This window comes from Colossoma macropomum, unplaced genomic scaffold (assembly GCF_904425465.1).
Source record: "Colossoma macropomum unplaced genomic scaffold, Colossoma_macropomum, whole genome shotgun sequence".
Lineage (NCBI taxonomy): Eukaryota > Metazoa > Chordata > Actinopteri > Characiformes > Serrasalmidae > Colossoma > Colossoma macropomum.
Window position 1 is genome coordinate 9,252,019 of NW_023494788.1, and position 14,292 is coordinate 9,266,310.

The following is a 14,292-nucleotide window of genomic DNA, read 5'->3' on the forward strand; positions in this document are numbered from 1 at the left end:
AGGGGCGAACAAAACACAGAAGAGAACTTCGGTAGAGTACTAATCAGTTATAGCAGTATTAGAATAAGAATAAATATGTACAAAGTACTACTGTCGTAGTGCAAGATTAAAAAACTTTAATTTGTAGGTCTGTCTTCATATCTTTAAAGGGGCGCTATGGGCAAAATGAAACTGTAATCATTGCTTCATCAGTCATTGTTTTCACTCTCCTCCTGCAGTGGTACTACAGTAGACTAGGAAAAGCCCCTTCTGATGTATCTTGAAGGTGAAGGAATTACAGCTTTTTGGGTAGTCATTGATGGTGGGCTGTTGGAAATGTTTTTATTCCTGCTGGATGCAGAAGGATGTCAGAGAGGTAGCATCATTACTAGGAAGCTGAGTACCACATTTATATATCGCTGCCGTCAGAACAAAACCTCGTGTCTAAACCTCTCCAGTCCTCGTGGGCCAAAACACTGCAGACTTCAGCTCACTGCCTCATTAAACACACCTGATTCAGCTCCTCAGCTAATTAGCAAGGCCTTCATAAACTGAAGCCAGAGCCTTAGATGAGGGTAAAGGCTAATCTCTCCGGAAGCTCCCCAGTTTGCCTTGTCTGGTTCCATCACCACCACTGTGAACAGTTCTGGTGTATTTCTCTAGACCAGAGCATTTCACATCAAACCACCCTGAATAACCTCTTTACATCTTATTGCAAACAAAACACGTGAAAGCAATATATTGTCGCTGCCATAGTAATCATAGCTTTTTTTAGGTTGTTATTGTACACCATTCGAAAACACTAGCCACCATTTACATTGTGTGAACATTTCCTGCCCAATGAACCAATAAAAACTGTCCAATAAAATCTTGTTACATTGAATTTACATTAAGGTTAAGAACTTAAATTTTATAAAATAAACGTTTCTAAGATATGAAGCTTTCTTACAACAGCGACAATATACCATATAGCGGCGTCTCAGAACTGCCTGTTCGGGGTGTGTAGCTTATCAATGGTATAATTACTCCATGTCAGTTCTTGTCACATTGTGAGTGTCACATTACCGCCGTGTGAAATGTCACCCTGCTGCTTTGCCAAGTGTCAAAGTGATTACAGCACAAAGGTCTAGAATACAGTAACTGGATGATGTGCACAATATTCAGATGGGCATTAACAGAATATATTTTCTTATTAAAGCTGTGCTCCTGGTTCTGCTGCTCAGGCCGTACATGTTAAAACAGTGGAGGAATCACACAATGGGTGTGGCAGACTACAGGGAACTATAGGCTGTGGTTGTAATCATCTAACATTAATGCTGGATGTGTGGTGCTGGAGCTGCCTATAAGGTTACTGCTGCAGCGGGCTTGTGGAGCAGAACAGTGATGGGGTGGAGACTGTAAGTCATTCAGGATGTGAGTTTGTGTTGCCGTTACTGCTGGACTTGCTGTTAGACATGGGCAGTGGAGCCTCTGTGAGTAGAAAAACAGGAGAAGCCAGCACACTGCAGTGGGAGGTAAGTGACAGTTGATGTTTACCAGTTTTATGAGGCCGAATGGTTAGAGGTTAGCTAGTGTTATGTCCAAATTTGAGAACATGCTTAGTTAAGAATGTTAAAAATCAGAAAAATTAAGATTACTATGGATGGAATAGTGTGTCTGCCGGTAGTTAACCCACTGTATACAGTATTGTGCAAAAGTCAAAGACCACCATTATTTAATTTACAGTCAAAACAGCCATTAAGCAAAAGTTATTCATTTTCAGGAGATATTTCTGAGAAGATATAAGATAATCCACTTGCATAAGTAAGGGGAGCATGCATGACTTTCCTAAACTGGACTTTGGAAAAAAATGATTGAAAAATACAGAGAAAATGGGACCCCTAACAACTGTGCAATACCAGTTAGACCACTAAAACTGTCCCCATCAGATAAACAGCACTTAAAACTTTCATCTTTGAGAGAAAGGAGAAAATCCACAGGTGTTTCTGTTCATCCTTCCTCTGTGAGAAGACAACTCAGCGCTCTGAAAGGTTGTGAGGCTATCAAGAAGCCATTACTGAGACAAGGTAAGAGGACATGTTGCCACTGGACTCTGGAGCAGTGGAAATGTATTCTGTGGGGTGACGTATCACACTTCTCTATCTGGCAGTCTGATGGACGAGTCTGGGTTTGGCAATGCCAGGAGAACATTACCTGCCTGACTGCATTGTGCCAACTGTAAAGTTTGGTGGAGGAGGGATAATGCAATGGGGTTGTTTTTCAGGAGTTGGCCTAGGACCCTTAGTTCCAGTGAAGGGAAATCTTAATGCTTCAGCAGACCAAGAAATTTTGGACAATTCTATGCTTCCAACTTTGTGGGGACAGTTTGAGGAAGAACCTGTTCCAGCGTGACTGAGCCCCAGTGTCAATAAAGGCCTGGCTGGATGAGTTTGGTGTGGAAGAACTTGACTGGCCCTCACAGAGCCCTGACCTCAATCCCATCAAACACCTTTGGGATGAACTAGAAAAGAGATTGTGAGCCAGGCCCTCTCGTCCAGTCTGACCTCACAAGTGCTCTTCTGGATGAATGAGCAAAAAATCCCACAGACACTCCAACATCTTGTAGAAAGCTTCCCAGAAGAGTGGAAGCTGTTATAGCTTATAGGGACCAACTCCACATTAATGCCTATGGATTTAGAATGGGATGTCAGAAAAGCTCATGTAGGTGTCCCAATATTTTTGTCCATATAGTGTGTTTAGTTGTTGAGGCTTCAGTGTAATTTTTCTGTGTTTTTTCTGCTTTTTCTGACACTTCATTTAATGACTGGAAATTCAGTAAGGTGGTCTCTGACCTTTGCACTGTACTATTTTTGTACAACTATAGTTGAAACCGCAGTGTAGATTTAAGAGGCGTAGAGTAAATTTTTGTTGTGCACTTACTGAACTGTTGGTTAAACAAAGAAAAACACTTAGTTGAGGAGGCTCTCAAAGATTGCTAGTATGTCTGCATACTAGTGAACTGCTAAATGAAACTTAAGTGGGTTTTTTTTTGTTTTTTTTCTTTTTAGAAGTTTCTTCATAGCAACCAGGTTGCACCTAGTGCCCCCACACTGACTGAAGATGATCGTGTGAGTGGGGTCTACGTCCAGGGGAGAGGAACTCTCAGGACCTGCATGTTTGAGGTTACTAATTAACATTTACACCTGTGAGGTTTGTCCAGTAGATGATTTATGAAGGAACTGATGCTAATGAGCAACTGTACCTCAGAACTAATGAGTCTAAAAGCAATGAGGGGTACATTTCCAATAGAAAGATGATCGCTAATGGAGTTGTGCACATATAAACTGGTTTATCCTGGTTTGGGGACACTGTTTTGCACCATATTGACTTTTCTTCCCTAATGGACACAAAACATATTTGAACGTCATGAAACAAACTGTATTTAACACGTTAAATACATGAAATACAAGATGCAGTTTGGTAGTGTTACATGTTTACTAACCACTGTTTTCTCCGCAGGAACGAATCAATATCTGCAGGTACTTTGATGCTCAGACAGGCCTGTGGCTCCTGCTGCCTCTGCACTGGGAGATGGATGTTGATTTTGTTCGCTACAGGGTCCAACAAGTCATGGTGATTCCTTTTTCCCTTTTCTCCAGTCAGTTCCGTAACATAGTTCTCTAAAATCTTGTCTGATGGATCGTTTTAACCTCTTAAAATCCCAGGCTTATTAATGCTTATTATTCAGTCATTTAGGCAGATCCTGGCCAGTGAAGGGTTAAGCAGTCATAAACAACGTGCACTGAAGTGTGGTTATATGTTAACCCCTTAAACTGCAGGCTTATTATTCATCTTAAGACTTAAGCAATAGACTCTAAAAGAACCAGCCTTTTAGTTGGTGGTTCTTTAAAGAACCACTCTGGCAATTGATGTGTGAGTATAAAGAACCTTTTCAAAGGTTAAAGAACCTCAGCGTGATGTAAAGTTTCTATACCAGTTAAAGTTTTTAAGTGTAGGTTAAATACAGTGCTGTGAAAATGTGTTTGGCCCCTCCTGATTTCTTCTATTTTTGCGTATTTGTCACATCTATTTAATTTAAAATATAAAGTTGAATAAAACAAAGACAATCTGAGTAAACATAAAACACCCTTTTTTAAACAATCATTTCATTTATTAAAGGAAAAAGGATATTCAACACCAGCTGGCCCTGGGTGAAAAAGTAATTACACTTTTAGTTACTCAATCAACGAATTAACCATATTTAATTGATAATAGGGAAGAATTAAATTAGACCCACCCAGACATGTGGAATAGGCTAAAATGTCTCAAGAATCCAAACACTATGCCATGATCCAAAGAAGTTCTGAAAGCAATGAGAAAGAAGAAATCCAGCAAACTGTAGCGAGAGCCATAATATCCAAATGGAGAAAACAACAACAATGGTTGATCTTCGCAGAAGTGGCTTGGCTACCAAAATTCCTCCAAAAGCAACAACCCCTGTAGTCAAGTCCCAAAAGAACCCAGACAAACATCTAAAAAACTTCAGGCCTCGCTTGCCTAAGATAATGTCAGCGTTTATGATCCCACCATCAGAAAGAGGCTGGGTGAAAATGGTATCCACAGAAGCAATTGCAAAGCGAAAACCACAACTGACCAAGAGCAAAATAAAGGCTCGTCTCATGTTTGCCAAATAACACCTTAATGAACCCCAAGAGTCAGAAGTGGAACTTTTTGGACAACAAGTGTCCCATTACATTTGGTGTAAATCTAACACAACATTCCTCAGTAAACATGGTGGTGGTAGTGCGATGGTGTGGGGATGCTTTGCTGCTTCAGGGCCTGGGTGACTTAAATGATGGAACCGTGAATTCTGTTATCCCCCCAGAAAATCCTGCAGGAGAATGTCTGGTTATTAGTTCGTGATCTAAAGCTCAAGTTTAATTGGGTTATGCAGCAAGACAACTCTGAATCCTCTGAATGCCTCAAAAGAAACAAAAGTTTTGGAGCGGCCTAGTCAAACTTCCTGACTTGAAGCCTATTGAGATGCCGTGGCAGGACTTTAAACAGGCAGTTTATGCTCAAAAGCATTCTGATGTGGCTGAATTGAAGCAATTCTGCAGAGAAGAGTGGGCCAAAATTCCTCTACCACGATGTGAAAGACCAATTTCCAGTTGTAGATGCAATTGGTTCTTGCTGCTCAAGGTGGCACAACCAAGTTTAGGAGGCAGTTACTTTTTCACATGGGTGATAAAGGTGTTGCAAAACCTTTCATTCAGTAAATGAAATGATCATTTAATATCTATGTTTTGTGCTTTCTCATGTTCTTAGATTTTGTATGAGGATCTGAAACCATTTTGTGTGACAAATATGCAAAAGTAGAGGAAATCAGGAAGGAGTGATATATACATATACTTTTTCACAGCACTGTAGATATGAGAGTGAGGGTTGGAAGTGTGGGCCACAAACAACCCCAACCAGCACAGTATAGCAAGAGCACACCTATAACTAATAAATAGTTTGAAGACCTGATTGTACAGGTGGAATCAGGTGGGCTTCAGCTTGATTGGAATGAACACCCTCAGCCACACCTGCCTATTGTGAATAAGACTGCTGACCCCTGTTAATCTGTCCATTCCAGAAAGCTCTCCCAGGACTGGCGGACCAGAAAGAGATTGCTGCAGCACTCAGGCAGTGTAATTATGATCCAGATGAGGTCATCTCCATCTACCTCACCATATTCGGAGATGTCCTCTTGGAGCCGCATAAAGGGGCACAGTCTTATCCTGATTCAAACTTATTCAGGTAAAAAACTTCCCGAAATGTTTTTCAAAAGCTTCATTCTTCACTGGATGAGTAGTACATGGTTAATTCCCATCATTAGGAGTTCAGAGTCAGAGCCTTTTATTTGGCCTGGCATGACACTGAAGACTGTATTTTGTGAAAATCTCCATACAATCTGTAGGAGTCATTCTGAAAAGAATCAGGTCATTGAAGATCTCCAGCAGAGGCTCCAGCTGAAAGAAAAGGAGGCTGAGGATCTGCTGCAGAGAAGCAGCTGTCTGTCTCAGGAGTCTCAGCATTTATCTGATGTGGTGCAGAATCTGACCCGCAGAGTGGTCCAGCTGGAGGCAGATAAGCAGGTTGCCATGGAGAAGCTCAGAGCTCTTTTGAGCCATACTAATGTCCCGCCTGCCCGAGCTAACGTTAAAGCTTCAGTGGACCATCAGCAGCTTCAGCAGGTGATTTGGCACAACAACTGTCAGAACTGCGTCATGTTGAATACCACAAATAATACTTTCAACACAGTTACTATAGAAAATGAGTGCTATACTCAGTGAATAAGCATTTGTAATACAGTAGTGTGCAAAAGCGCAGAAGCCTGAATTTATTTAATTTCCAGTCAAAACAGCTGCTAAGTACAATGTAATCACTTTTCAAGAGTTAATTCTGTGGAAATTAGATACAAGATAATCCACTTCCATATGAAAGGAGAAAGTGAAAGTGAAAAAACAGAAGTTTCCCAAACTGGAGTTCAAAATACTATTAAAACATACAGAGAAAATGGGCCTCCTAACAGCCACCTGCAATGTCTGGTACCTGCCCCCATCAGATAAACAGTACATTAAGCTTTCATCTTTGAGAGAGAGGAGAAAATCAAGCTGCTTCAGATCTGAAAACATCCACAGGTGTTTCTGTCCATCCTTCCACTGTGAGAAGACGACTCAACGCCATGAGTCTGAAAGGAAGTGTAGCTGTCAAGAAGCTCTTACTGAGAAAACAAAACATTTTACTGTTTACTGTACTCTCCAAAATCATAACTTTACAAGAGAAGGAAAAAACATACTTTACTTTTAATGTAAGTCAATGGAACCAGACTTTTTTCCAAGTCATTTTGGGCCACTTCTTTGTGTCCATTCATCATGAACACAGTGTAAAGGGCAACAGGCATTTTCAAATGATGTCAAAAACTAAAAAAACAAAAATGAAGATATGAGGTTTTATTCTGACAGCAGCGATTTGCAAATCAAACAAAGAAGCTGCTGGTGTTCTCCGAGTAATAGACTGACCACCCCAAAATCCAGACCTCAACAATTATTTTGGATCATGAAAAGCAAAAAATTCAACCAACTTCTGAGGCTGAACTGCAGATTTATTTGAAAAACTGAAAGCAAGTATGTAATAAAGTCCAAGGCATATACTGAAAGATCTGATATTATATTTAGTTATTGAGGCTTCTTTGTGTCCTTTCTGCTCTTTTTCCCTGATGCTGAAATGTAAATAAATTCTACTTAATGGACGTTTCAGAAATGACTGGAAAAGGATGGTCTCTGACTTTTGCACAGTACCATACATGACTAAATAACTTTATATAATGAATTCAAAAGTAAAACCATTTTCTGTGTCTAAACACTGAAAGCAACACAGTAAAAAGCATTTCTTTGGAGTATTCATTTCATTTACCACCTTAAAGAGCACTTTACATTCCACAGATATTTTATTTACAATAGTAACAGTATTAACTGCAAACACTCTGTCTAGCAGGTGTGGATTAGTAAGTAATGTACAAACTAACAAATCATGTTTAGTTTGTTTTAACTTGCTGTGTCCACATGCAGGCGAGCGGTTTAGCTCGGGAACTGAGCGTCTCAGGCAAGCAGCTGCGCTCCACGGTGCACAACATGCTTGCTGACATGCAGGAGCAGCTGCAGCAGTTTAGAGCTGAGACAGAGCTGATGATTCAGAGACAGCAAGAAGCACACGGAGCTGTGGAGGAGCTCCACTCCCTCTACCAAAAGGCAGGCATCTAAAGTTCTAAAAATATGTCCTATTTAAGGAGAACCACAGTGTAAGTTTTGAAGCCAGCATGCTGTAACAGCAGAATAAACACATTTCCATGATGGTTCTCAGTGCTTATTCTCTTGAAATGTGAGAAATGGCCTGGAGCTGCAGTTCAAAAGTGTAAGAGTTGCTGACAGTTCATAACCATCCACAGGAGGCCTCAGAGAGGAGAGCACTGTGCGGCAAGCTTCTGGAGCTGCAGGGGAACATCCGAGTGTTCTGCCGCTGCAGGCGCCAGTCAGACTCAGCAGGATCCACAGGCTGCCTGGAGGTGGTATCTGACCAGGAGCTGCTGCTGGTCCAGAAAGGAGGCAAGAAGAAGTTCGTCTTTGACAGTGTCTTTTCCTCAAGTGCATCTCAGGCAAGACAACTTTATTCTAAATTTATAGTCACTGTAGAAGGTCTTGAACAATTAGCAAAAGTATGAAAGAGCCATAACTTTCCTAAAGCCAGTTTCCCAGACCTGGATTAAGCCTAAACCTTGACTACAAAGAATCTCCAATGGTAACTAGAAAGGGAAAGTTTGTCAATGAACTTTAAGTTGGCTTGACAAAGCCGTTGCTATGAAATCCTAGGTGGTTGCTGAGGTGTTGCTATGTAATCCCAGGTGATTACTAAGGTGTTGCTAGGCTATTTCTATGGAATCCTAGATAGTTGACCAGTTGTTGCTAAGCTCTTGAAATGGTATTCCAGGTGGTTGCTAAGGCATTACTTGGCTGATGCTATGGTATCCAACTGTACGTGCAATCAGTCCCAAAAGCACAAGTGTACTATTCTCATATAGGCTCTATGATCCTGCATGGTTTTGTGGTTCTAACTTGATAACCGCAACCCATAAAAACAGTCCAAAAAACATAGAATGATAAAACAAAGAACAGTAAGTTGGCTTTGTCAAGGCAACTTAATTCTCGATTGATACTTAAACTTAGTCCAGTCTTAGGCTTAATCCTCGTCCAGAAAACCGGCACTTAATTATTAAATTTGCTCTGCTATTTTGAAGAATCTGACATATGTAAGTATGAAAGTCCATTCAGTCCATATACGAAAACTAAGCTACAAAAACAACCCGGTTTGAATTTGTGATGGTTGGGATTTCAAAACCATGAACACATTTACATACAATACATGTGATAAGTGATAAGGAGTGTTGTTACTGCATGTGGTCTGTAGAAGAGTTATTGGAGTGTTAGATGTGGTGAAAAGGATTAAACACTGAGCTGTTCTTGGCTGTCAGGAAGCAGATGGATCACTGCTGCCTTCCCCAGGATCCATATGAGCAAATGGAGTAGCTGAAACGTATTTTTTTCCTACAAGGATTTTTGTCCAAACTTAACTACTTGGTCCATACATTTAAACCCAGACTGCATTTTTGTTATTGTTTGTGCCTATTTAATTTTAAAAGAAAAGAAAGGTTGGAAAATAATTGTTAAAATGGCTGGTCTTGGTACATAAAGCCACACAAATCTTAGAATTCAGGGAAATACAAGAAAAATATAGAATAACAAACATGTTAATTCTCACTTTAAAACATGTAACCAACACACAGGAGCAAGTATTGGATGGGACTCTACCAATTATAACATCTTGTTTGGATGGATACAATGTCTGTATCCTGGCTTATGGTCAGTCAGGCTCTGGGAAGAACTACACGATGATGGGCCTAAATGACAGTCCAGGGATCAACATCTGGTAAGAAAGCATACAACGTTTTTTCACAAGACTGAAAATGTGGTGAACACAGTAATAAAGTGCAGAACCAGCTCCATGTATGTAGGCCTACTTTCAGTGTAGTGATAAGAATGGAAATTCACTGATAAATACTTCATTAAAAATCTCTATAGCGTTTTAGACATTAGGCCATACAATGTAACCTTAGGACAAACTGTGGTGTTATATTTGATTGCTGAGGTGTAAAGTAGCCCAATCCTCACCCATTGTTTGGGATTCTGATAAACACAGCCATAGCCAACTTCTTTTTGTATCTAGGGACAAGCTCAGGTTTCTACAGGGAGTTTAAGTTACCTAAGATTTTGATGCATGAGAGCATCATCGCCTTCACCCATCCAGAGCTGAGATGTGTGTCTGTGTGTTCGTGTGTGATGGGTCAATCCCCTTTGGTCTGGACTCAGGAGCAAACACTAATCACTCACTCACTCAGACTGCCTGAGAAAAAACTACTGTACAATTCAATCAGAAAGGAGCACATTGCATTCATTTATCTATCTTCTTCAAGGCTTTGTGTTTCCACGAGAGCAACCTTTGTTTTCCTGCCCTTAGGTCAGTCACAGAGTTACTGCGTTTGTGTAAGGAGAGAGAAAACTGCACATACACGATTAAGGTACAGTATAAAGTGTAAAGTGTCACCTGCACCACTCAACTACATGCAACCCTGTTCTCAAAAATTGAAGGCAGGATACACCCTGGACAGGTCGCCAGTCCATCGCAGGGCAAAATTATACCATGTGATGTATAAATAATAATACAACCTGATTAAAATGACTCATGGGCAGGACTGTTTCTAGCTATAAGCAGTATAAGCAGTTGCTTGACCTGACCTATTTATTTATTTATATTTATTTTTTTTTAAACACAGTTCAGATATTTTCTTACATTCTTTCTTTATATAAAAAAAGAATATGATTGGGCTAGGTGGGGTGTGTGGGGCCCTCCAAATAAGATGGTGCTTTGGGCTCCCAAATGTTCAGAAACAGCCCTGCCCAGAAGTTCAACTAAAGACCAAATGAAATCACTGTAAATGTCCTGAACTTACTTTCTGTGCCCCAACTGTATACCACATTCATTTATTTGCTTTCCTGTCAGAATGACCACTAAGTACAAGTTATTCATTTTTCAGTTTCAGGAAAAAAGCAGCAGACATACATTTCACAGAAAAGTATACACGGTTTCTTCCCACAGTCCAAAGACATGCAGTCAGGCTAATTGGACATGCTAAATCGCCCCTAGGTGTGGATGTGTGTGTGACTGTTATGTCTGTGTGTCTGCCCTGTGATGGACTGGCGACCTGTCCAGGGTGTTTCCTGCCCTCTGCCCAATGACCGCTGGGATAGGCTCCAGCACCGCGACCCAGAAGGATAAGCGGATTAGAAAACGTGTGTGTGTGTTTGTGTGAACTCTTGTTTTGGAAATTCCTGCTTTTTGATTTTTTTTTTGCTCAGCTTGTAAATATAAAACATGCAAAATACTCAAAACATGCTCTGTATACTCAAAACACAGTTTTTTATTATACAGTTGGGACGCAACAATACAGTGTAAGTTGTTTATGGTCATTAAGGGCATATATATTTTTCATTCTTATTAGATATCTATGCTGGAGATCTATGTGGAGAGCCTGATTGATCTCCTGTGTGAGAACCCACACAGTGAGGTGGAGATCCGCACTCAGGGCAGGTCAGTCACTGTACCAGGCCTGACTCAGGTGGAGGTGAGAACAGACGAAGACATCTTAAGTGTCATGGAAATGGGGGACAAACACTTACACCTCACTCCAGATGAAGCAAACATAGAAAGGTAGGACTGCTGCTCTCTAGGTACAGTTTCCCATCAAGCCCCTATCAAAGTCCAAGGAAGAGCAAAAACAGAGACTGAGAATTCAGTGACAGGAAACATACATTCTGCATTTCACTGAGACCCATTACTGTAAGTCTTTGTAACAGCAGTCTAGTAAAATGAGTCTGTTGGTTTCTGATTGCTTTGATTACACTCTAATAAATACAAGTTCCTAAATGGTTCTTGGCTTGGATGGAGAGTTCTAAAAAAAGGCCTTTAGTTAGTATAGAACCCTGGTTCTTTAAAGCAGTATTTTTCGAGGCAGTCCTTAGGTTCCCCTAGAAGGCCCATGTTTTTTCTCTATGCTTTTTGTCCCCTTAATGTTTAAGAGACTAGTAGTCTAATAGACAAAACCTTCAGGAGTGAGACAGCATCTCTCTCTCTCTCTCTCTCTCTCTCTCTCTCTCTCAGCTCCTGCTCTCATCTTCTCCTCATCGTCACAGTGGAGCGTACAGACATTGTTTGTGGAGTGACCACGCGAGGCACACTGACTCTGTGTGAGCTGGCCGGCTCTGAACGCATCTCTAAAACACAAGCTACTGGCCAGCGGCTCACAGAAACAGCCTCCATTAACAAATCTCTAATGGCTCTCAGACAGGTCAGCAACATTCCTAATGAATAGACTAATGGAGGTTTTCCAAAATGACTTAGGATAAGATCTTTTTCCATTAACTTCCATTAAAAGTTAAGGATGTTTTTACTTTCTCCTTTAAATTTACCATTTTAGAGGTTTTGTTCCAACAGCAAAGAGATATACAAACATATAAATATATATATATACACATATATATATATATATATATATATATATATATATATATATATATATACACATGCACATTGTATCTATACTCTTTGTCCATTTTATCGGCTTCACTTACCATATAGGTACCATGTAGATGAGCTACTCTCTCTGACTTTACATCAACAAGATGCACTAACAAGGCAGGAGTGTCTAATAGAGTGGACAGTGAGTGGACACAGTGTTTAAAAACTCCAGAAGCACTGCTGTGTCTGATCCACCACCAGCACAACACACACTAACACAGCACCACCACGTCAAGAAAGAGAAACAGATGGACTACAGTCTGTAATTGTAAAACTACAAAATTCACCTGTATTGTAAATTGGCCTGATAAAATGGACAAAGAGTGTGGATACAAGGAGGTGTGTGTGTGTACACAAACACTGCACTTTGGTCCCCCAAGACAAAATGATGGGACACCCTTGTCTTATTTGGATAAAAGTACCAACAAACTCTTACCTGCCAATTTTTACATCATAATATATTAAAAGACGACTTTCAGGTTTATCGTTGTTTTTTTTCCAAGACTGACTAGAAAGTTTTTATCTGTTTTATCCATTCTACCCAAAGGTGCCTCATGCTATATAAATATTTTTAGTAATGAGAAAGCTGATGTGACTTATTCACTGTTATAAACGTCATAATAACACTGCTGTTTTCTGTTTTCTGCAGGTGTTCAGCGCTCTGAAGTCTAACGCTCTTCATGTGCCGTACAGGAATTCTAAACTCACTCACCTCCTCCAGCCTTGTCTCAGCGGAGACGCTAAGGTCAGTCTGCTTTAGCAACCACTCATAACATATTTTATAACATCTATTATTTATTATGATGCTATTCTCTATCATCAGCTTAGACTGTATATCTTTGATGTATTTGTCGATTGATATTGTGATTTGGAATTTTGCCTCTGGCGTCTGTGTTACAGGTCTGTGTGTTTGTGCATGTTAGTCCTGATGTGAAAGACGCTGCAGAGACTCTGAACACTCTTACGTTTGGATCATCCATTCGACAGATTGCCCTGGGCAAAGCACCGCAGAACAGAACTCCAGCAAAGACCACTAAGGCTGAGAAATAACCAGAAGAGGAATCAGTGAATGGCTCTAAATGGACATGGCTTACAGGCTTAAAGGGGAATTTCATCAGTGTTTCAACATGTCTGCATAATTTAATAACTGAGATGGAAACGCATTCGTTCAGAGTGATTTGGTTCATTGCAGAGAAACTTACCAACTCAGATTTCATTATAATGATGGTGGCAAGAACCAGTTTTATAATGTAAATTTAAATATAGCCATTTTATATACTATCCAAAATGACGAGTGAATCAGACTTTTAATATGTAATGCTGATGATGGTAACACAGTGGTACATACCAAAATTAGTTTTATATGGGGACTGTTTCGCAATACAGTGCTCTATATGTATACAGTATAATGGCTTTTTAAACCAGGTTTAGGCCAAAACCTTCCCTCAAAACAATGTTTAGACGTGAAACAATGAGAGCGTTTACATGCACTTAATAATCCATTAACTGCAGAAAATCAGATTTTGTCAGTAATTCAATCAACGTGTTTACATGCACTTAAGGAATCAGATGATGTGAAAACTCTGGGTCTACATGAGTCAGGCAGTAATCAGATTCCTGCTTTGCAACCAGCCAATAAACTCAAAGACGTGACAAACATAATGGAAAACTCAAACTTCATGCTGCGGCTTTTTTTTATTTTTTAAAACCATTGTACCACTTTACCTGAAAATATGAACATACATCATCTAGAAGATGAAGAATATTTAAGTCCTTCACTTCGTCAAGCATGTAGTCGGTTTCAGCGTCGCTCTAAAAGCGCAAACACACGCGCAGAGTGAGAAATCTGAAAGAAATCAGAGTAAGAGTTTACATGCACTGAGCAATCTGAGTACTGAGCTAAAATCCAGCCTCTTTATCAGATTTCTAGACCTTACTCTGATCTAAGAAACTGGAGTATGCTGTTTACATGACCATTTGAATAATCAGATAACTGCAGAAATCTGATTATGATTGGATTACTGAGTGCATGTAAACACACTCAATGTTTAGGCATAAGGCAGCATATTCATTAGCATTTCATGTAATAACTTTCTGTAA

General features: G+C 40.1%; 1 protein-coding gene across 1 annotated transcript; it reads left to right on the plus strand.

Annotated features, from left to right (window-relative positions):
• Positions 1–1,246: 1,246 nt before the first annotated feature.
• LOC118806522 (kinesin-like protein KIN-14R) lies at positions 1,247–13,242 on the plus strand. The gene is made up of 13 exons (XM_036567950.1): positions 1,247–1,493; positions 3,027–3,140; positions 3,478–3,591; positions 5,597–5,760; positions 5,921–6,197; positions 7,575–7,754; positions 7,952–8,158; positions 9,344–9,486; positions 10,075–10,135; positions 11,117–11,325; positions 11,776–11,962; positions 12,842–12,937; positions 13,093–13,242. Exons 1-13 carry the CDS (start codon positions 1,434–1,436, stop codon positions 13,240–13,242), a joined length of 1,962 nt encoding a protein of 653 aa, XP_036423843.1. The 5' UTR covers positions 1,247–1,433.
• Positions 13,243–14,292: the final 1,050 nt, after the last annotated feature.

What these genes read in the sequence shown, in the direction of transcription:
- LOC118806522 (XM_036567950.1), top strand. Translation starts at nt 1,434, where the DNA reads ATGGGCAGTGGAGCCTCTGTGAGTAGAAAAACAGGAGAAGCCAGCACA. An exon ending in CCAGCACACTGCAGTGGGAG is followed by an intron (nt 1,494 to 3,026) that starts GTAAGTGACAGT and finishes TTTTCTTTTTAG; the next exon opens with AAGTTTCTTCATAGCAACCA. An exon ending in ACTGCACATACACGATTAAG is followed by an intron (nt 10,136 to 11,116) that starts GTACAGTATAAA and finishes CATTCTTATTAG; the next exon opens with ATATCTATGCTGGAGATCTA.